The sequence below is a fragment of the Pogoniulus pusillus genome, chromosome 11, assembly GCF_015220805.1.
Source record: "Pogoniulus pusillus isolate bPogPus1 chromosome 11, bPogPus1.pri, whole genome shotgun sequence".
NCBI lineage: Eukaryota > Metazoa > Chordata > Aves > Piciformes > Lybiidae > Pogoniulus > Pogoniulus pusillus.
Window position 1 is genome coordinate 16,480,614 of NC_087274.1, and position 22,881 is coordinate 16,503,494.

The 22,881-nt window shown below is 51.6% G+C and overlaps 2 protein-coding genes across 5 annotated transcripts in view; both read left to right on the plus strand.

Annotated features, from left to right (window-relative positions):
* Positions 1 to 4,808, plus strand: part of RAB11FIP5 (RAB11 family interacting protein 5) — a 39,253-nt gene extending 34,445 nt beyond the window's left edge. For both annotated transcript variants that reach the window (XM_064151203.1, XM_064151205.1), the window contains one exon: positions 580 to 4,808. In XM_064151203.1, the coding sequence (XP_064007273.1) occupies positions 580 to 789 (210 nt within the window). In that variant the 3' untranslated portion in view covers positions 790 to 4,808. The remainder of the gene's footprint in view (positions 1 to 579) is intronic.
* A 4,796-nt stretch (positions 4,809 to 9,604) lies between these two features.
* Positions 9,605 to 22,881, plus strand: part of SFXN5 (sideroflexin 5) — a 96,969-nt gene continuing 83,692 nt past the window's right edge. For 2 of the 3 annotated variants that reach the window (XM_064151207.1, XM_064151209.1), the window contains exons 1-2: positions 9,605 to 9,731; positions 21,208 to 21,276. In XM_064151207.1, the coding sequence (XP_064007277.1) occupies positions 9,675 to 9,731; positions 21,208 to 21,276 (126 nt within the window). In that variant the 5' untranslated portion in view covers positions 9,605 to 9,674. The remainder of the gene's footprint in view (positions 9,732 to 21,207; positions 21,277 to 22,881) is intronic. The other variant, XM_064151208.1, reaches the window with a different exon arrangement.

Consider the following 22,881-nt stretch of genomic DNA (forward strand, 5'->3'; position numbering starts at 1 on the left):
TAGAAAGCCCTTTGTGGTGCCACAGGTAGTTCACAGCGTAGGCTATGGGCATCTCACCTTTTCCTGGGATGAGATCTGTCTGGGTTTGGCTCCCCTGTGTTGTTCCAGCCTGACTGGCAGCCCCAGCTCTACCCAGACCTGGCTCCCCTAAGGCTCTTGTCCTCCAGGAGCTCCTGAAGGGTTTTTCAGCTCTTAATTCTCTTCTCCTGCTGTCATCCAGGCCTGATGCTGGAGGACTGGGGAAAGAGGAAGCCCCAGAAGGGGGAAGTAGCTGATGACAGGCCTTGTTGTGCCCACACCCTTAGCACCTGACCATTGGGAGAGAGAAGTTCGACACAGTTTGTGAGGATGTCCTGCTTAATGTTCACTCAGCTGGCAGAAGTGCTATGTGCTCACCTCCAGCTGTATGGAGAAGGCTGCACTGGCCTGGCTGTCTGGGCAGTTGTTCTGTCTGCTGTGGCACATGGGAACACTCAGGAAGGCAGACACAAAGCACTGCTGGCTCTGGCTGTTACAGTCTTGCAGAGGCTGAAGCCCTTTCCTCAGCTCACTGAATGTTCCTCTTGCTTTCTACCACAGGATTCTTCCGTAGTGGACCAGTCTGCCAAGTATTATCACTTGACCCATGACGAGCTCATCCAGCTCCTGCTGCAGAAGGAGAAGGAGCTGAGCAAGAAGGAGGAGCACATCCATGAACTGGAGAACTACATTGACCAGCTGCTGGTGCGCATCATGGAACAATCTCCTACACTCCTCCAGATCCCCCTGGAGGAAAGCAAGACCAAGTAACCTCTGTGCGGTGACTGCCACCACTGCTCTGCCTAGAGCACTGCTCCAGTACACTCGCTGCAAACATCCCTGCACTCCCCCTGCTCTTACAAGAGGGCTCCAGTGGCTTCTGTTAGCAGAGTTTAGCAGGAAAGGTTATCTGCTCCCTCCCAGCCCACACTTATCCCAGCTCTGGCTCCAGGGAGCCATAGGGTGATGGGCTCTAACCCACCCTATGGGGAGGAGCAGAGCCCTGTAGCTCTCCACGGAGGGCAGGTGCCTCCTTAAGTTCCTGTTATTGTGACCAAGTGGCCTCTGTTCAGGCACTCATCCTGCCAATGCTTTAAGTGGTCCAGGGACACTTGAGAGCTGGAAAGCAACCACCTCACCAGTGTCTGCATCCTGCTGCTGCTGCTCTTCTGCTCAGTCTTCCACATCTCTTACCTCTGAAGAGGAGTACCTTGGCTGATGGATGGTTGATGACATCAGTGATGCTTGGACTCAGTTAAGGCTCTGCCAGCATGTTACTGGACAGGGCAGCTGGGGAAATGGGATACTACTGGGTGCCTCTTTCCCTTCCTGCCCCATACATTGTACCCCCAAATAAAGGGTCTTCACCTGAGGAGCCAGTTTTAAGCTGTGCCAATATCCAACCATATGGGAGATGCTACACAAAGCAAAGGCACTGGACTTAGGCTGTAGAGGACTCCTGCCATGGTCACTGCCTGATCCTGAGCAGATGATTCTGTTGATTCCTTCACTGCATGCATGCAGAGTTGTGATGCTGCCTCGCTTACCCAGCTGAGAACTGAGCTCAGGAGATGGACAGGGCCAGCCCTAGTCTGTGCACCATCAGTACTGCAGGAGATTTTCTCTCGCACCACCCAGCCCATCACTGGCCTGGCTGGCACCAGTGCGTCTCCTCTGTCTCCAACCCACAGCTGCATTTTCTGCTCAGTATTACACTCCCTACCTCCTGTCTTCAGGAATTGCTTCCCCTCACCAGTGACTTTGCTTCATCTCCCTCCATGCAACACGAAGATGCCATTGGGACTGCAGCTTGTGTGCACAGAAGGATGTCTGACCTCCTGGCCACCTCCACATGCCAATCTGCTAGGTCAGGTGTCCATCAGACACTGACAACACAGCCGTGCAGTGATCAGTGTGGCTCCCTTCAAACCCATACTGGCACCAAACACCATTCTCATCGCTGCACATCGGCGTGCCAGGCCCCGGTATCTGGTGTCATGGGCATGTCTGTAGGTGCTGTAGGCCAGCTCTCAGGAGCTGAGTTCTGCTGACTGCCCAGTGACCCTCTAAAAGCTTCTGATGTGATTTAGCTACCACAGGTGATGCCAGCCTAAGGCTGGTAAGCAATGCTTCTGGCCACTGTGAATACAGCACAGCATTAGGTTTGGAGGTGGAAGGGTAGAGAAAGGATGCTGCACCCTCTGTTCATCTGCCAGGATTTGGGCCTAAAGGTGCCTCTGTTGGTGAGAGACTTGTGTTGCCTTGATAAAAATGTCTGAACCCAGCAGAGTAAGAGGGTTTTGTCCTGTGGAGCTTCCAGAGTTAGTGGTTCTTTTAAAACCTTCATGTTCTCCTTCCTTGCTTCAGTGTGCAGCAGGACTCTGAAAATGGTGCCTTTTGCAATGGGACAGTAGCAGTTTCCTACCCAAATAAGGCTCTGAAATCCAGTTCTCAATTCAGTGCAGCCTGTCTGGGGCAGCTTTCTCTTCTGTTCTGCTAATCTGGACTAGGTGGGTTTGTCTTTGAGCGCAGCCAGCAGAGCCTTCTGACCCCTGCCTGCAGTTGGCTGGAGTGCTGCATGGGCAGCTCGCATGGTGTGGAAGGTAGAGAGATGAAGAGGTGGCTCTAGAGGAAGATGAGACCACAGATGTTCCAGGACAAAATACAGCTGGGTAGAGACAGCATTGAATCATGCTCAGAGTCTGAGGATGGAGAAGCAGGGTTAGGGCTGTCAGGAGAAAAGGAGATTTGGTGTTGCTGTCATCAACAAGGTTTGGCCATATCTAGCACTGTGTGAGGAGGAGGCTTTGTTACCTGGAAGATACCATCCATGAGCCTTTTGCTCCTACCTCCCTTTTCCCCTAGGATGCAGTAATTTGGGGTCTTGCACTTCTCTGCCTGTGTCCTCATGTTCCTCCTGCCCCTTTGTGTCTCAGGTGTGGGGACTTTGTTTCTGGTCTAAGGTATGAGGGGCTGAGGGGAAGATATTTCTCCCTTTTAGGAAATAGCAGACACCTTTCTCTGCATCATCAAAAGACCTCCTGGCCTGGGAACTGGATTCCCTTTCTGGATGCCTGTGTCAGAGAAGCTCTTCCATTACCTGAAGGTAGGCAGGGAGGAGTTGTGGACAGCTAGAAAGCAGCCCAGCTTCAGGAGAGTGGTGTGGCACGGGAAGGAGCGCTGGGAGAGGAGGCAGCCCCCATGGTGGGCAGGGATGCTGAGTAAGCACTGAGGCTTTCCATCAGGTGGGCATCTGTAAGGGGGAGAAGTGTGGAGCTGAAATCTCACACCAGAGCCAGGGGCCCACGCTGACTCTGCTGAAATCTGCTTCCTGGGACTTCTTCCTCAGCCTTGTAGGTGCTCCCCACACACAAGTGCCAATGTTAATAAGGATCTTGCTGCACCTCCTGCCTGCCTCCTCCTCCTCCATCACGTTTCACCACCTCCCTAGTGCCCCCTCTGCCTTAGTCAGCTGGGCCTTGTTTTTGTCTCCAAAGCCTGACTGTTTTGCACTGGAACACACGAAGTTGATCTCAGAGCTGCACCAGGCCGGGGCAGTGCCCAGCCCTCAGCAATACTTGCTTTCTCCCATGACCTGCCTCTGGCACCTCGGAGTGACACAGCCCCCCCCGCTGCCTTCCCCTGCAGGAGCCCTCTGGCTGGCGGAGGAGGCTGGAGCGAGCAAAGCTCTAACGTTCTTACCTTGACTTTGTGGCAGCAGAGCATCTCCAGGGGCTGAGGCAGGGATGTGGGTACCTGAGCTGAGTGGCTATGGAAAAAGCCAAGCAGTGACAACAGCTGAGGCTGCCCTGATGTGTCAGATCTGTCCTCCAACGTTTAAAAGTCCTCAGGTGATGACTTGTGCTTGGGACAAGGCATGTTAAGGGTGCTTCTGTCTTTGTTCTGTGTTTCTCCACCCTGCTGTCCTGCAAAGGCAGAGATTTTCTCCAGCACACAGTTTTTATTCTCCACACAAGAGAGAGCCTGGCTACAGCACACAGCAGCACTGCAAGCAGAGCCTGGAAGCATCTCTGTTAAACCCTCTTCCATTCCCAGAGTGAAATGGTTCTGAGGCCCTGCCTGTTTTCTTGAAGAGAAGGAGGATGAGCAAAAGCAAAAATGTTCTGGAGTTGTTCCTGTTGTGCATTTTGGGGTTCAGCTGCAGGTGCAGGAGGTAAGCAGCATGCCTACTCAGGCTGTGGGTCTGTGGCTACTTGCTGAGCTGAGCAGAGGAGAGGCTTTGGGTGGGCCAGCAGCAGCTTTTCCTGGGTTCTTTTGGGACACAGCTGTACCAATGACTCCAGGAGGATTTTTTGCCTCCTGCTCTGGCTTTCTCTTTCTGCTCTTGAGCTGTTTCACGAGGTCTTCCACGGGGTGCTGTTGCTCTTCTTTTGTTGTCAGCCCACAACTGTGTTTCTTGCATTTAAACGACTCTGGCCAAGTGATTTCTTTGTACCTTGGCAGGCCCTTCTGGCCAGAAGAACTGCCAAGGTCTGTCCTTAAACTGGAACCAAGCTGAGGGGCTGTGGGTCCTCAGGGTTGTGTGTGCTCAGCCTTATGACTCGTCTGTGAGGAAACCATAGATGTGGGGCGGGGAGAAACATCCCCAAGTGGGAGCCAGAAGCGTTGGGGGGGGTTGGAGTTGTTGATTTCCCTGTGCTCGGTGTCCAGGGGAAGTGGGTTCTGCGTGTTTCATGTTTTACTAGTTGCAGCTGATGTTTCTAAAGAGCTTCTTCTTTACGTTTTAAGCACTTTAAAAAAAATAATAAAAGTTGTTCAAGCTGTTCCTAGATCCTTCTGATTTATTGACAACAGCGTCTGTGCTGATGGCACTTGGACAGTCAGTGACATTTAGCTGTTTACGTGCTGCAGAGGGTGATGGTGCTCAACTTCTTACTGCAGCTTCTTGCTGAGACCTTCCTGCAGCTTTTCAGTACTTAAAGGGGCCTCCAAGAAAGCTGGGGGCAGACTTTTTTATCAGGGTCTGTTGTGACAGGACAAGGGGTAATGGCTTAGAACTAAAAGAGGGAGATTCAGACTAGAGAGAAGGAAGAAATTCGTTAAGCTGAAAGTAGTGAGACCCTGGCCCAGGCTGCCCAGAGAGGGTGGTAGATGCCCCATCCCTGGCACCATTCCAGGTCAAGTTGTTTGTGGCTCTGAGCAACCTGTTCCAGCTGCAGATGTCCCTGCTGGCTGCAAGGGGGTCAAACCAGATGATTTCTAAGGGTTCCTTCTATCTGGGCTTCTGCTGCTCACTTCTGACTTTCCCTAGCAGGCCACTTTTGCCTCTCTGGGGATCTGTGGAATGTCAGCAGCTGAGCAGAGGAGCAAGACCCCACTGCAGCATGCTGGAGGAAGAGGAATGGAGAACTGGTGTTGCATGACAGACACTAGAGCTCAGCCTCAGCATGCCTGGTGGGGAAACGTGGCTCCATCAGTGCCACTTTACCCACTCCTCACATGCACAAAGCACTTCTGTGTCCTCTGCTCCGTGCAGCTCTCACATGGCACAGGACTGACCCCCAGCCAAGACCTTTGCCTCCAACTCCCCTGCCCTAATCCCACCCACCTGTTTGCAAGCTCATCTCATCTCCTTCTCCATTCTTCCTCCCTCCTTCATTCCTGCTTCTTTCTTCAAAAATGTAATACCCCCTAAGCTTCGATAAATGACTTTGCTGCTCCAGCAGAAGAGTTTTGTCAGCCCTAGTCCCAGTTTATTTTTCATCCCTGCTGGATCTCAGGCCCTTACTGAGCTTAGCACCTGTCTGAGGAGGGGGGAATCATGTTAGCCCTGAGAACCTGCAGAGGCTTGGGGGAGGAAATGCTGGGCATGCTGCCACGCAGGGTCAGGGCACTGGACTGTGACCCTCTGAAAGACTATCCCAGGGAAAGGCTGCCTGAAAGGGTGGGAGCTTCCCTTGCCTACAGAGGCAGCAGGTGGAACAGTGCAGCAGTCACCAGGACGCTGGGGGACCTGGAATCCATCCAGTCGGGGACAAAACAGGATTTAAGACCTTAGTCTCTGCCTACTTGGAGGCTTAAGCACAGGCTCGGGACCGATGCAAATAATTCCTGTCCTGGCTGGGTTTGTTGTTCCGAGATGAAGTTTTGCTGCTGGAAATTGCCTGTCCCAAGCTGGAGTTCTGATGAGTTTGCTGTTCCAAGCCTGAGTTCTGCTGCCCACTGCAAGTTTTCTTTAAAATCTGGCTTTACAGATGGAAGCTGACAAGAAATGTTCCTGTGACTTTCTCCCTGAGCCAGCAGGCTGCCCAGCCCTGCACTCAGCTGTCATGAGTAGGGCAAGACCCCCAAATCTCCCCCAGCGGAGCTTGCCTGATAGCTGTGGGGACTTGTTCCTCCCTCCCCACTCCCCAGAATGGAAACAAGCATCACTGTTGCCTTCACAGCATTGAGGGGAAGCAATGCCCCCCACCCCCCTTCCCCAAACCAGGGAAATGCGAGCTGTCAGTCTAAATGGATCTGGTTAGATTGATATCAGCCAAAGAATTGATATTCTTTCTGGTAGTTAACCAAAAAAGTGATAGTCTTATGTCACTCCAAATGTGGTTTTAGATAAACAGATTCTCTCCCCTCTGTTGTTACAAAACATTTCGTGTGTCAACACCAGGGATTGTATCAATTCTCTGGCTCTGGCTGTACTGGGAGGGAGGGGGATTTCCCTCGTGTAGAGATGGAGGGATTTGGGTTATCATCCATGTTTAGTGCAGCCCAAATGCTGTGTTTTACTTCGGTGTATCACAGCATCAGAGAATGCTTTGAGTTCGAAGTGACCTGAAAGATCATCTAGTTCCAACCCTCCTGCCAGGGGCAGGGATACTTTCCGGTAGGGCATGAAACCTTTAGCGAAAGCAGGGCTGCTTCGTGCAGCATTAATCACAGCAAAATGACTTTATTTTGCCTTTGAGGCTGGCAGCAGCGTCCTGCAGGACACATTGCTCTTCAGGGTAGCCATCGGCAGGCAGAGGGGCAGCAAGGGCAGAGGTGAATGTAGCTGCAAGAGCTGTGGTTGTGCACGTTGAAACCATGTGGAAGCCTGTCCTGGTGGCACAGCTGAAGCAGCTGACAGGTGCTCTCTGCACTGCAGCTGGGTTTAATTAAAGCAAGCAAACCATTAACAGTGAGGGCAGGGTGCAGGGACAGTGGTGGGCACACTCCAGTGAGCAGTGTTCACTGTGGGACCAGCTCTTTGCCTGCCACCTCTCCATTCCTGGGGAGGGTCGTGTATTTATGCTTGCACATGAGGCAGAGAGAGGGCAGAAGGAGAGCTGGCACTGGCTGCCAGCAGCCTGGACCCCCGAGGGAGGGGGAAGCACAGGATGGAATCACTTGATTTTAACTCACTCTCAAAAGGGACAAGAAATGATAAAATGCCACTTCTCTGTGCTGCTGGGAACTCCTCCCTTGTGCTGCTGCAGGATGGGCTTTGGTGTGGTGCCCTGGCAGCTGTCTTACAACCTGTGCCCCCACAGCAGCTTGTCATAGAATTGCTGAAGACTTCTAAAATCATCAAGTCCAACCATCAACCCAACCCCACCGTGGCCATTAAACCATATCCCCAGGTGCCACGTCCACACATTTCTTGGACAACTCCCGGGACAGTGACTCCACCACTGCCCTGGGCATCCTGTTCCAATGCCTGGCCATGCTTTCAGCACAGTCATTTTCCCTACTATCCAATCTAAACCATCCCTGGCACAATTTCAGACCATTTCCTCTCATTTTAAATGCTTCACCTCAGGTTCACCTGAGTGACACCACAGCACTCTCCATCAAGAAAATGTGGCTAAGGGGTTAAGGCTGTAGGCAGCAGGTGGTCAGAGTCCAGGTGGAGTCAGCAGGGGGCTTGGAGGATGGCACAAGCTCCTGACCAGCTACCCTGGAGTGAGTGCTTTGGACATGATCAGAGTTATGGTGCTTGCAGCAGGCTCTGCACCAGGCCCTTTTTATGCCACTTTTCCACCCAAAAATGTAGGAAATTTGAGATTCAGTGAAGGGGATTGGTGGTGAATTAGCCTAAAAGCAGAAGCTGGTTTTGGGGATACAAAGAGAGTGAGGGAAAATCAGCACCACATCCATAAAGCAGAGCAGCAGCAAAGTGCTGTGTTTAGATTTTTCCCCTGCATAAATTCAGGTGAATTTTCTTCCCAGTTACATTGTTTAATTCCTCCTCAGATGGAAAATGTGCTTCTGAGATGCTGTGTGATCTGCCCACCTTTACTTCTGCTGCGCGAAACCATCCTCTCTCACCCTACCTGCCTTCCCTGCTTCATCCCCATCTCCAGTCTATTTGCCAGACCTTTGCTCTTCCTTGGAGAATTGATCCTAATCCTCCAAACAATTTCACTGGCACCTGAAGGTGCAGACACTTCTTATTCCACTAATCTAGAGAAGAGGATTCTGGAGATGGCTCTGTATGTCCCCCTCCTGCCCCCATCCCCCCTCCGTGACTTTGCCTTTACCTCCACAAATCATCTTGCCGAGGAAGCAGACAAGTAAGTTTGCATCCAAGCAAGCTTATCTCCAGCTTTCCTGTTCTTTATTTTTAATCATGTGTTTTAAAGGCCAGCAGCAGTTGCTGGGCTCCCAGTGAAGGCAGAGTGGCTCTTTCCACAAGGAAATGACACCTGAGGGTAGCTTTCAGAAGCTTTTGGGGCTCTCTCCTTTCTGTGTGTTGTGATTTGGGGCCAGCTCTCTTTAATCTCTTTATCGATGATCCTCATCAAGTTTACAGATCACACCAAGCTGGGTGGGAGTGTTAATCTGCTCCAGGCTAGGGATCTGTGCCGGCTGAAGACAACGAGATGAGATTAAACAAAGCCAAATGCTAGCTCCTGTGCTTGGCTCCAGGCTTGGGGAAGAGTGGCTGGAAAGTGTCTGGTGGAAAGGAACCCGAGGATGTTGACCAACAGCTGGCTGCATCACCCAGGTGAGAAGCTATAGAACAAGTGGAAATGGCCTCGCATTGTGCCAGGGGCAAGGTTTAGATTGGATTTTGGGGAAAAAAAATCTTCCCCAAAAGCATGGCCAAGCCCTGGACCAGACTGCCGAGGGCTGTGGTGGAGTCCCCATCCCTAGAGGGATTTCAAAGCCTCATAAGTGTGGTGCTGAGGGACATGGCTCAGTGGTGACCTGGCGGTGCTGCGCTAATGGTTGGGCTCGATCTGAAAGGTCTCTTCAGTGATTTCCCGAGTCTGTGCTCTTACAGTCCCGGCACACATCGGCTTTCCACGAAATGTTCCTGGCTGGCCTCTGCCATCACCTGTGTGCCCTGTGCCTGTACTGTGGCTGCTGTGCCCGTGCCGCCTGCTCCCCACGTCCCGCGTTTTCCCTCCCGAGGCTCCCCACACCGCACTCCCCACCGCGCCTCGCCGCCGACTCCCCGTCCCATGCTGACCCGCGCCGCATCTCCCTCCCCATTGGCTGGCGGGGGCGGTCCCGCCCTGTCCCCCTGCCCCCGGCTCTCGGCGGCTCGGGCTCCGTCCTCAGGGGCGCCGCGAAGGCGGCGGACTCCATCTCCCGGCGTGCAGCGCGGCAGCTGCGGTGCGCCTGGGCCAATCAGCGCGGCGGCGCGGCAAGGGGCGGGGCCCGGCGACGGGGGAGGCTGTTTAAAGTGGCGCTTGCGGCGCGCCAAGGGGATGGCGGAGCCGGCGGACTACCCTCCGTTCCAGCTGGGGAAGCCCCGCTTCGAGCAGGTACCGGTCGACGGCGGCAAGGGGTTGGAGGGGAGAGGGAGCCGCGGTGGGAGTCGCCCCTCCACCAGCCCCGTGCGCGCTGTCCTTTCTCTCCTTCCCCTCCCCCCCCCCCCGCAGTTCCCCCTCCCGCGGCGAGCAGAGACCCCCGGCGATCCTCTGCCTCCCGCAGGGCTCTGAGCTGATTGGTGCGCAGCCCCCTGCGGTTGGGCCGCGCCGCTGTCACTCAGAGCCGCCGCCCCCGCCCCGCGGCGGCTCCCGCGGCGGGCAGTGATTGGCGCGTGCCGCCGTGCCCCTGTGGCTAGGGTCGCGAGTTCGAGCCCTGTGGCCGCTGCCGAGGGTAACAAGGTGGAGTGGGGATCCCGGGGACCAGTGCGCTCCTCCTCTCCCCTTCCCAGCAGGGCAGTGCGAGGGCTGGGTTCTGCCCCGGCGGGCGTGGCGGCCAGCACAAGGTTGCGGGGAGGTGAGAAACCACGCCGGGAGGGAGTGAGGCCTCTAGGACAGGAGCCAGCGCGGTGGGGGAGAACTGTGTGGGAGTTTAGGCCAGGGCTGCGCCGGGGTGGCTGCTTCGTCTGCCTCGCCGCCGGCTGCCCCTGCCCGTGGGCTTCTTGGGCTTGGGGCCATGGCGGGACAAGGGCTCATGGCGTCGTGTGGGGGTGTCCACTGAGGCTGTTGAGGAAACGTGGTTTGCACCGATGTGCGAGGTGAGGAAGCGGCCTTAGAGCTTCCCTCTCTGTACCCAGTGAGGAAGGAATGGCGAGGAAGGCCTCTGGCCCACAGCAGCCGCCCCCAGCTGAGCAGAGCTGGTGAGGGGTTGGGGCATCATCCTGGCCTCTGCCCACAAGGTCTCTGCCCTGGCACAGCTGACAGACTCTGCTCTTCGTCCCGTGGAGCAGTGTCTGGCCGACAAAGTTGGTAAAGCTTCTGGCGGTTGCTCTTGGGCTGGGTGAGAATGAGCCCCTGCAGTTGCCACATGGAGAGCGAATAGCAGGAGGTGTGTGTATGCCCCTGTTGCTGGGGCCTCGCTCAGCTTGACTCGTGAGTTTCAGCTCACAGAGCTCTGCTTGGCCAAAGCCACTTGGTTGGGTTGCTGAGAAGTGCAGTTGCTGGGGGGATTTGTGTGTCCTTTCCTCCACTATCTTATCCCTGTTTGAGTGGTCACGGGAGGCTCTACTTGGAGTCAGGGATCCCCTGCAGCCAGGCGGAGGTGACTCCTTCCTGCAGGGAGCCTGCTCGGCTGCGTGAGCCGAGGGATGCTCAGGCTGGGCAGACAGAGCTTGGTAACAAGGAGAGGAGGAGGAGACGCTCTTCCCTTCTAGACACCACAGATGATTTGAGGCACACTTGGCAGCGAGTCAGGCACAGAATCGGTGCGTTCTGTTCATTAAGGAGCGACTGTCACTTGTAGCAACATTTAGAAAACGTTTCGAGGGCTGTGGCAGGATGTTAATGACTGCCTGAGCACTGGAGTGGGGATGGCCTCTCCTCACCGCCGCTCCTGGGAGACAGGCTGGGTGCCTTTACAGTGTGGGCTGGATCTGGGGTGAGAGTTCCCCCTCAGTGAAAGCGCCTTCAGGACTGGGTGCTTCAGGGCTGTGCTGCTGAGGGGTCAACTGAGCTTTGTAAAACATTCCCCTTCTCTGTAGTGGTTTTATTCCTTTCCTATGGGTCGTAGTACTGCTGTGCTGCCAGCCCTTGCTCTGCCCTGCTTGCTCCTGATCCCATCTGCCCACATGTGGAGCACAGCTGCACAGCCTGGTTTGGGACTGGCAGCATTGTGGAGTAAGAGAGCAAGGGAAGCTCAAGTGTTGCTGGTGATGAGGATGCCCATTTGGATCCTGTGGTCAGTCCTGCTTGGGTGCCTGCTGAGCCTGCAGCAGACTGATGCGTCAGCCACGTGCTCACTTCTGTCCTCTCACCTGGCAGAGCTGAGGTCCCATATCTCTGAATTGGATGCTTATGATGCACTACAGGAACGATATTGAGGGGCTGGAGTGTGTCCAAAGAATGACAAAGCTGCACAAGTCTTGTGAGGAACTGGAGTTGTTTAGCCTGGAGAAAAGATGGCTTAGGGAAGACCACCTGGCTCTGCAATTCCGTGCAAGACTGGTGCCGGGTGGGAGTTGGCCTTTTTTCTCAAGGAACAAGCAACAGGGCAAGAGGAAACAGCCCCAGGTTGTGCCAGAGGAGGTTTAGATTCGCAGAATGTTTGGCTGGAAGTGACCTCAAAAGCTCATCCAGTCCAACCTCCCTGCCAGAGCAGGATCTCCTAGACCAGATCACACAACACATCCAGGCAGGTTTTGAATATCTTCAGAGAGAGACACCACAACCTCCCTGGGGAGCCTGCCTGTTCCAGTGTTCTGTCACACTCACAGGGAAAAAAATCGTCCTCATGTTTAAATGAAACTTCTTATGCCTCAGCTTCCACTCAGTGCGCCTTGGCCTGTCACTGGGCATCCCCCAGCAGAGCCTGACTGCAGCCTTCTGGCACTCACCCTGCCCACCTTTGTAACCATTGATGAGGTCACCTCTCAGGCTTCTCTGAGCAGCACAGCCCCAGCTCCCTCAGTCTCTCCTTGTCACAGAGATGTTCCATTGCCTTTATCATCTTTGTAACTCTATGCTGGACTCTCTCCAGCAGTTCCATATCCCTCTTCAACTGGGAGGGACAGAACTGAACACAGATTTCACAAAAGGAGCAATTTCTTCTCTGAAAGGGTTGTTAAGCCCTGGACCAGACTTCCCAGGGCAGTGTTGGAGTCCCCATCTCTGGAGAGGTTTCACAGACATGGAGCTGTGGTGCTGAGGGACATGGTTTAGTGGTGACCTGGCAGTGCTGGGTTAACAGTTGGACTTGATCTTGGAGATCTTTTTCTATCTAAGTGATTGTGTTTATTTCCCCCGTCTTAACCTTAGCCTTTACCACTAAACTTCATTCTCCAGTGCTGGGGAAGGATGCCTGTGTGATCCTGAGGGATCAGTGGACTTTAAATACCACCATCCTGTTCTGTCGCTGTTCATTGTGTTGCCCCCACAGCTCTGCCTTTCTTGATCCTTCTGTGGCTTGTTGCAAGGTTTTATTTGTTTACAAGAGCTGGGCTTCAGCAGTCCATTTGACAAAAGATGCCTGACTTGTTTTGGAAGGGATTAGTGACGCTTGGAGTGGTTATTTAAATTCTAGACATAGCCCCAAGTGATGACAGCATTCCCTTTGCCTCTGAAAAGCTGGCTGGGAGCAGGTCTGGGGATATTTAAGGGGAGACCCAACTGAAAACTGGGCCTGAGTGAGATGCAGGGAGCTGTGCAAGGCATCTTTGTCTCTGGGATGGAAAACAAAGAAAAGTTGTGTGTTAGGAACAAACCCCATAGAGAGCAGACTGAGCTGCCCGGGGACTGGGTTCAGAGCAGACACGGTATTTCCCTTCCCCTGGCATCACCCCTTGCTGCCAGAAAGCGGCTGAGCAGAATTTAGGACAGCAGGCAGGAGAGGTCCATCCCCAGCACCACCTCTACAGCTTAGGAAATTCCTCTTGGCCTCTCTCCTGGTTTGCAGTTTGCTCATTTTTCTTTATCCACAGGCAGGTTGCATTCTGAATTACCTCTTTTTGGTTGTTTCTTTGCTGGAAAGAGCTCTGCCTCCCACCACAGGCAGGTAAAAGCAGAAATGAGGCTGTTAGAATCACAGAATTAGCCAGGTTGGAAGAGACCTCCAAGCTCATCTAGTTCAACCTGTCACCCAGCTCTATCCAATCAACTAAACCATGGCACTAAGTGCCTCATCCAGTCTTTTCTCGAATGCCTCCAGGGATGATGACTCCACCCAAAGAAATCGAGTCCAACCCCCATGCCAGAGCAGGACCACACAATCTAGCTCAGGTCACACAGGAACACATCCAGACAGGCCTTGAAAGTCTCTAGAGAAGGAGACTCCACAACCTATCTGGGAAGCCAGTTCCGGTTCTCTGGGACCCTTACAGTAAAGAAGTTCCCCCTTGTGTTGAGCTGGAACCTCCTGTGCTGCAGCTTCCATCCATTGCTCCCTGTTCTATATCAGAAGAACTGAGAAAACCTTTCCAGCAAGGGTCTCGGTAAGGTCTAGGTGCAGCTGATTGCTAACCAGGGCTGTTAACTGCTGGACAAAGAAAGCAGCAGTTGAACTCTGGTGGTTTTATTTGAGTCAGCCCTCTGGAAAGGAGCAGAAGGTTGTCCTGGCTAGTGTGGGAGGGTGAACAAGAAGTGAGCTGAAGCTGAGGGTGATGATCTCACCAAACAGAACTCAGCATCTCTGTATGAGGTAGGAAATAATAATAAGTATAAAACCCCAAAGTGACAGATCTTAGATCCTACAGGGGAAGGAGAGGGGAATAAACCCAAACCTTAAAGCTCCTGCAGCCTGTGAAAAGGTCACGGAGGACATAATGTGCTTAGGGTGTTTTATTCTGTTGGCCAAAGAGGCCATTTCCACGGCTGTGATGTCAGCAGTGTCCTTACAGATGTGCTGGTGTCTGAGCTTGATCTTGCAGGTATTTCACATGTTGGCACTCCATGCACTTCAATCTCTGAAATGCTAAAAATCCTTATTTCCTGCTCTTCCTTTTTGTTGAGCTGGTAAATTTAAAGCTCAGCTAGGGCTTATTACCTCCCAGCAAACCAACATGCCTCCAGTGTGTTCTTGAAAGGGTTATCTTAGACACTGATAAAGAGGCTGTTGATGAGAGATGTCTCTCAGGAGCTTGCTGCTTGCTTGCTATGACTGCTGGAAAGCCTGGTACAGGCAGCAGGAGGAACAGAGCCCTGGTGTAACATTAACACAGACATTTCTCCTCCTGCTGCTCAGTCTGATGTTATTTTCCACTTCAAAACATAAGTGCAACTCCTCTCTCCCAAAGGGTCATCATTATGGAGAAGGGATTCTGCTAAAAGTCTCCAGAGGGATGTCTAAGGTTGGTTCATAACTGGTTTAACACTGCTCCTACAAGCCTCTGGAGATGAGGTTGGTGTGTGCTGAATGGTGTTTGTTGCCTCCAAAGATTGCTTTCTCAGCCCTGAAGATGAGCTGACCCTGTGTGTCATGTGCAGCTTATAGGGTCCTGCAAACACATGCTTGGAGATGGATTGCAGAGAAGGAAGAGGAAATGGAGGCACCTCTGGGTTTCACGTTTATCTGTTAGTTTCACAGAGCCTGCCAAGAAAAGCCATCCATTAGCTTTTTTTGTCTTTGTCAGCCAGGGCTGGGTTTTGAACAGGGAGTCGTAAAATCACTGAATGGCAGGGGTTGGAAGTGGCCTCTAAAGATCATCCAGTCCAATCCTCCTGCTAGAGCAGGATCACCCACAGCAGGTTGCTTAGGACTGCAATGTCCAGGCAGGTTTGGAGTCTCTCCAGAGGAGGAGACTCCACAGCCTCTCTAGGCAGTGTTCTAGCACTTTGACACCCTCATAGGAGGAAAGTTTTTCCTTACAGAAGTTCAGACGGAACCTTCTGGGTTTTAGTTCGTATCTGTTGTCCTAACACTGGGCACTGCTGGCAAGAGTCTGGCCTCACCCTCTTGACCCCCCCACTTCAGCACTTGCTGAGCATTGCTCAGAGTCCCTCTAGGGCCGCTCTTCTCCAGGCTCTCAGCCCGCCCCAGGGCTCTCAGCCTTTGCTCCTCACAGAGCTGCTCCAGGCCCCTCAGCATCTTCATAGCCTCTGCTGAACTCTCTCCAGTAGGTTCTTACCTCTTGAGCTGGGGAGTGCTGCAGGAAGCAGACTCCTGTTGCTCCATGTGGTGCCCATGCTGCATTTGTGTTCCTGACCAGACCTGTCAACTGTGAAGTGCCTAAGGGGCAGGAGCTACTCCCATACAGACTTCTGGCCCTTTAATATCATCAAGTGAAATTGACAGCATCAAAGGGCTGCTAGTCCTTAGCTTTGACTAACCTTGTCATGGGTTGGACCACTCAGCACAGCTCTGCTCTCTGCCTTGCCGGAGTCTTGCTGCTCAGTGTCTTCAGTGTTCTTAATTTTGTTTGGTTTCACTTAAATGTCTTCCTAATTAATTTAAAGCTGACGTAAGCCTTATTATTTTTTTTTTAGCTCACCCCCCTAAGTCTGCATTTTTTTTGCTCTGGCTTAATTAAATCCTTTTAAAAACACACTGTAATTAAATTGAAGTTTTGCATATCTCCTGTTCTTCAAAGCCTGGGCTGCCCAGCACAGACTGGTTTGGGTTGGAAGGAACCTGCAAAAGTCAACCAGTTTCAACCCCTCTGTAGTCACCAGAGACATTTTCAACTATATCTGGTTGCTCAGAGCTCCAAACAACTTGACCTGGAATGGTTCTAGGGCTGGGGCATCTCTCACCTCCTTGGATAACCTGGGTCAGTGTCTCACCACTCTTCAGTGTAAAACATTTCTTCCTTCTCTCCAGTCTAAATCTCCCTCTTTTGGTTTCAAACCATCACCTCTTGTCCTGTCACAACAGCCCCTGATCAAAAGTCTGTCTCCAGCTTTCTGATTGGCCCTTTAAGTCCTGAAAGACCACAAGAAGGGCTCCCTGGAGCCTTCTCTTCTCCAGGCTGAACAGCCCCAGCTCTCTCAGCCTGGTCACACAGCAAATGTCTTACAGCTCTGACATTTTTTTGTGCCTCCTCTGACCCTGCTCCAACAGGTCCCTGTCTGTGCTGTGCTGAGGACTCCAGAGCTGGCCTGAGCTCTACAGGCAGGGGTCTCAGCAGAACTGAGCAGAGGGGCAGAATCCCCTCCTTTGCCTTGCTGCCCACAAAGAGTTCTCACCCTTTCAGTGATGAACATGAGCTTGCTGATGGGCACTTGTCTGTCTGCCTGCCCTTCCCGAGCCTGCAAGTAGTTTCCTTTATCTTGGAGTCAGCTGCATCTTGCATGGCCCCAGCACAGCCAGGTCAATGAGCTGGAGCTGTAACGTGCTCCTGTGCTCACTGTCAGCTGCTGTGCCATGCAAGGGAATTAGTATTCCTAGTTGCTTTGCAGAACTTCATCTTGCTTGCAGGCTGCTGAGAGGTCCCAAAATAGCTGTGATTAATCACAGGAAATTTGTGTTATTCCCTTTTCTCCCAGATAATTGTTTACTACAACAGATGTTGCAGGAATGAAATGTCGAAAAAGACCATGGATGGATATTTGGGAGCTGAAGGGCATCTTGCAAGCTCCATCTTTTGCATGAATATGATGCCCAGAGTTGGAAATGATCCTGCTATAAATGAACTATCTTGAATTCTCACTGCAGTCTGGGTTTGGCTGGATGCAGTGTGCTGTAGAGCTGAGCTGGTGTGCACTGAACAGTTCTGGCTGTGTCACTGCCCTGGGGCTTGATCCTCTCATCCTCTTTAGAGTGACCTTTTCCAAGGCTCCAGCACCCTCACAGCAAAGAATTCTGTCCTCAGGTCCAGGTGGAACCTCCTGGCTTCCAGTTTGTGCCTCTTTTCCTGTCATTAGGCACCACTGAAAAGAATCTGGCCCCATCTTTTTGCCCCCCACCCTTTACATGTTGGTCAGCACTGAGAAGACCTCCTCAGGGACTTACACAGTTCAGTTCTGTGGTTATTTCCACGAAGGCATTTTGGGTTGCAGTTGAGGTGCAACAATTGGACCTGGTTTACGATCTGAATTATTAGGGTTTGGTGGAGGTTTTTCCCTGCTCATTTTGCATGCAGCTCTGTGAAAACAAACACCAAGAGTTAGTTACAAAAATTCTGCTGGCTTCTAGTCAGGAGACTCATCCTGGGAAGCAGGAACTAACCTGCATGATGAAAAGGCAACATGCAAGGGCTAGCAGTGAAGTAGCTTTCCGTAGTCATCCAAAAAGGAAAAACACAAAGTCCCATGTCTGGAGGGCAGCTAAAAAAAACAGCAGATAGGTTCTGCTCAGTCGTGGTAAATACTTTGCTGAGAGGTGAAATGTGTAGGAGCAGCCTCAAAAAGGCTTGAATTTTAGTTCTCTTTGATGTGGTTCTCAGGTCACAGAGCTTTTGTTGTGGAAAAAATTTCATCAGAGCTTAGAAAAAAACAAACTCAACTTGTTCAAGCTCCTTCTCCTCTACTTCTTTGGGATGTTCTTTGTTCTTCATGAAACAAGGTATGGCACTGTGAACGGACTTGGAGATGTTTTCGATGTAGGCCTAGCTCCCATCCCACCCATCTCACTTTCCTGCTGCTTTCCCCTGTCCGAGGCTGAGCTTTCTTTGCTTCGTTGCCTCTGGGTTTTTGATTGCAGTTTGCTGTGCATGAGGGGGAGAAGCACCATGGGGAAAGTGCTTTTGTACATTAGAAGGTTGGGTTTTTCCAGGTGCTTGTTTAACAAAGCTCTCTCTTGAAGGTCTTGAGTGTGGGAGTGAATGAAGTTTAATGCCTCGTTGGAAGGAACTTGGATTAGAGGCAGCAGAGCAAGAAGTTGGTTAGTGGTTTGTCTTGTGCTGTGCTGTGGGGGTGATGAAGAATGCTGCTGAGCTGACCTGTGAGTGCAGAGTTGGAGGGTAACTGACTGTCATGGCGCTGCAGCTCGGGCTGTTTCTTGGCATCTGGGAAGGAGAACAGGTAGATTTTGTCTTCAGTCTCTGTGGTGGAGAATGATCCTTAGAGTGACAATAGCCCTTCTGCTGGAAAGGTTGGGTGGTGACTGAGCACCAGAATCTCTTTGGTAGGAGACATCCAAGTGGAATTTTTTACTTCCAGGTGGCTCCTAAGAGGATCAAGTGAAACAATGAGCCAGCAGTGTGGGCAGGAGAGCCAATGGCATCCTGGCCTGCATCAGGAGCAGTGTGACCAGCAGGACTAAGGAGGTTATTCTTCCCCTGTGCTCGGAACAGGTCAGGCCACACGTTGAGTACTGTGTCCAGTTCTTGGTCCCTCAATTCAAGAGAGATGTTGAGGTGCTGGAATGTGTCCAGAGAAGGGCAGCAAGGCTGGTGAGGGGCCTGGAGCACAGCCCTGTGAGGAGAGGCTGAGGGAGCTGGGGGTGTGCAGCCTGCAGAAGAGGAGGCTCAGGGGTGACCTCATTGCTCTCTGCAACTACTTGCAGGGAGGTTGTAGCCAGATGGGGTTGGTCTCTTCTCCCAGGCAACCAGCAACAGAACAAGGGGACAGAGTCTCAAGTTGTGCCAGAGGAGGTCTAGGCTGGATGTTAGGAAGAAGCTCTTCTGTTCTTCCCAGAGAGAGTGATTGGCATTGGTGACTCCACCTAAGGAAGTGGTGGAGTCACCAGCCCTGCAGGTATTTGAGAAAAGGCTGGATGGGGCACTTAGTGCCATGGTCTAGTTGATTGGATAGGGATGGATGATAGGTTGAACTGGATGATCTTGGAGATCTCTTCCAACCTGGTTAATTCTGTGGTGTTCAAGTAATTGTATTTTGGAGAGCTCAAGGTGATGCCAATGAGTTGGGTCTTGTTGCCTGCCTCGGGGAGAAGGATGAACTAGAGCTTGAAGTCTCCTCACTTGATCTGTTAGTGGCGAGAGGTGTTCCTGAGAACTGGCTTGCACCTTGTGCTTCAGCTCACAGCACTGGAGGCAGCCAGACCACTTGATGTTTAAAATCCTCCTCCTTGTTTTCACCTCTGCTCTCACAACTGCTCAGGGTTCTCTCCTTGCCGTTCAGCAGAGCCAGGGCAGAAGGCTGGGCATTGAGGAAAGGAGGATGGTGATGGCAGGTGGGAGTGCTGAGGGTGGTGAGGGAGCCACAGTTGAGTCATGCCTTAGTCACCTCACTCCCTGCTCCGCTGCCAAGCGCTGGGCAGTGGAGAGGTGGAGTCCAGTGGCATCTGCAGGGAGCTTTCTCCTGAACAGAAAAGGAAAGCAGCAAAATGTCAAGCTCACAGAAGCTAGAAAGTACCAGAATTAGTGTTAATTAAATCAATGCTAATTAAAAACCACCGGGACTTTTTTTTTCCCCTGGAGTTCTGTGGAGCTATTTTGTTTAGCTTTGGGTTTGTCTTTTTTTAGTGCAGAACATGGAGGAATAACAGCAGACTTTGGTTAAATGGCAGGGTGCTGCCACGCTGGCAGCTGCCATTAGAGAAGGATTGCTGCCTGGATAAGTAGCAGTGGTCCTGATGTGTCTCTGTGCCCAGTGGATTCAGCAGAGGAGAACCAGGATGCTTCTTAAACCAGTGCCAAGCTGTGATTAGTGCCACTCTGGCTGCTCTCCTTCATGTAGAGCCTGCACAAGGAATGAAAAGAGAGATTTGTGTGCATGGTGTTTGAGAGCAGGGGGAAGTCTGTGACCTGAGTCCTTCTTGCTCTCCTTTGGGAGATAGCAGCCCCTGGACTGTGCCCACTTGATCGTGCCAACCACAAGAAAGACGATAGTTCAGGCTGCAGTAAGGCAACACTGGTACTTGGCCTACATCTGCATCCAGATGAAAGAATCTGGATTGGTGTTGAAGACATGATGCTGATGTGTCCTGATTGCTCTCAGCAGATCAATGTTTCATGGACTCCTGCTGTGAGCTTGCCTAAATTCAAATTTTATCTCTAAATACTGAGTCAAAACTGCTCTCCCTTCTCTTGGCGCTGCCCATGATCTTTCCAGCCTGTTTCACAAATGTCCTCTCCTTCTCCCAGACTCTCTTCTCTGAATTGGCATTGATCTGCTTGAAAGCAGCTCTCTGGACAAGGACCTGGGAGTGCTGGTGGACAACTTCATGAGGTGGCAATGCACTTTTGTGGCCAAGAAGGTCAATGGGATCTTGGGGTACATTAAGAGTGTGACCAACAGGTAGAAGGTTTCCTTCTCCTCTGCTCTTCTGTTCCCTGTGTGTGTAAGGACTGGCACAACAAAACCCAGCTCTGATTTGGTGCCTGAGTAGGACTCTATGATCTTCAGAGATTCTGTGATCCCATGGCTGCAATAAATGTCAGACCTAAAGCTGGGTTTGCATTTAACATTGTGTTTCCCATTCGTCTCATCAAGGAGAAGAGCACTTGTGCCCGTGCTGAGGCTTTAAACTCCTGGTAGAGCTTTGAGAAATGTAATTTCAAATTCCTTTCCTTCTGGCAGCATGTGGGTGATGGAGTTTCTTCACAGCCATCTCTCACCCAAAGCCCCAGTGCTGGGTGAGTGCTAGCAGGAGTAAGCAGCCCAGGGACTGGGTTCAAAACATTGCAAGGTGAGAATTTTTTTCCACAGCATTGCTGAGCTCAGGAGCTGCATGTTGGGGTTTTGGTAGCCTCAGACTTCTCTAGGGAGTCCCATAGGGACTTCTGAGGGAAAGGGTAAAGGATGTTCTAGCAGGTTGGTAGCAACCCTTTAGCAAAGCATCTGTGTTGTATCTTGTTAATAGCAGTGCTGCTGTTAATAGGCTCCAAGTCCTTCTCCCTTCAGACTCCTATCACAAATTACCAGCAAACAGCTTCTCTGTTTTAGTTGCTTCTTAGTTCTGCAGAGGAAATAAAACCTTTCTCTGTAGCAGGTGAAAGGCAATTTCTAACTGAAGATAATTTTTTTCCCTCTTGTCTTCCAGACTTCATTTTATGGCAGGTTCAGGCACTTCTTGGACATCATCGATCCTCGGACTCTCTTTGTTACTGAGGTAATGTATCCATGCCTTGTTTTCTGAAAGCCCTGTTTATTACACAGGTTTAGATTAAAACCAATTTCTTCTGTGAAAAGCAGAAGTAATGAAGTCAGGTTTCCAGTGGATTTGTGTCTCACAGTTGATCGATTGCCCAACTTTAGCTCTGTTAAATCCGTAGCAGAAACTTCCTTTTATTAGCCTCCAGTGACTCCACACCTGCCAGGCTTCCCTCTCCCTCTGGGAACTAACTGGTGGGACCCCAAACTGCTTTCAGGCAAACTTGTTGGTGCCGTTGTCTTCTCAGATGGGAAGTTGCTCCAAGGATCCAAATGCAGGTGAGTAGATGAGAGAGCAAAGGCCCATCTGGGTGGAGGAAGCAAGCTGGGTGGGTTTGAGCTGTGGTTTTCAGTGGCTGCACTCAAGAAGGCCCTTTGCTGAGCACCATGATGTGGCTTTTCCACAGTTATTACTCTGTGCTAGATTTGGGAGTTCTGCTCTGCTGATGTTTCATTTAACATTGTCCAGCTTTAATGTATTTCTCTGCTTTCATGAAACATCAATTAATAGTTGTGGGGGGTCTTTTAGAAGAAATACTCCTTGTGATGTTCTGCCTCTTGCCTCCAAAACTTAGGATTTTGCTTTCAGTGACAGGTAAAGAGCAGCAGCTTCTTCCTTTTTCTTTTGTTGATGTGGGATAGTGCAAGATGAAAATCCTCCCACTCGCCTAACAGAAGAGATTGAGAGAGTTGGAATTGATCGGTCAGGAGGAGAGAAGGCCTGGGGGAGACCTTATTGTGGCCTACCAGTACTTAAGAGGGGGTGCTGGAGTGATGAAGAGGGGCTTTGTAGCAGAGAGTGTAGTGGTAGGCTGAGGGGTGATGGTTTTAAATTGAGAGAGGGGAGATTTAGGTTAGGTACAAGAAAGAATTTTTTTTACTGTGAGTGTGGTGAAACATTGGCCCAGGTTGCCCAGAAAGTGGTAGGTGTTCCATCCCAGGAAGCATTTGAGGATAGGTTGAACAGGGCTTGGAGCATCCTGATCTAGTGGAAGGTGACCTGGTGGAAGGAAGCCCTACGAGGAGCAGCTGAGGGAGCTGGGGTTGTTCAGCCTGGAGAAGAGGAGGCTTAGGGCAGACCTCATTGCTCTCTACAGCTACCTGAAAGGAGGCTGTAGACAGGCAGGGGTTGGTCTCTTCTGCCAGGCACCCAGTAACAGAACAAGAAGACAGAGTCTCAAGCTGTGCCAGGGGAGGTTCCAGCTGGATGTTAGGAGGAAGTTCTTCCCAGAGAGAGTGATTGGCATTGGAATGGGCTGCCTGGGGAGATGGTGGAGTCCCCGTCCCTGGAGGTGTTTAAGAGGAGACTGGATGAGGCACTTAGTGCCATGGGTTGTTAATTAGAAGGGTTAGGTGATAAGTTGGATTCAATGATCTCAGAGGTCTTTTCCAACCTGGTTAATTCTGTGATTCTGTGTCCCAGCCCATGGCTTGGGGGTTGCATCTAGATGATCTTCCAAGTCAAACCATTCTGTGATCCTGTGAAAATAATTGTGCAGGCAGAAATCAAAACAGAGGGAGCTGAGCTGTGTCTTGCAGCCAGCACTGCACCAAATGCAGTCCC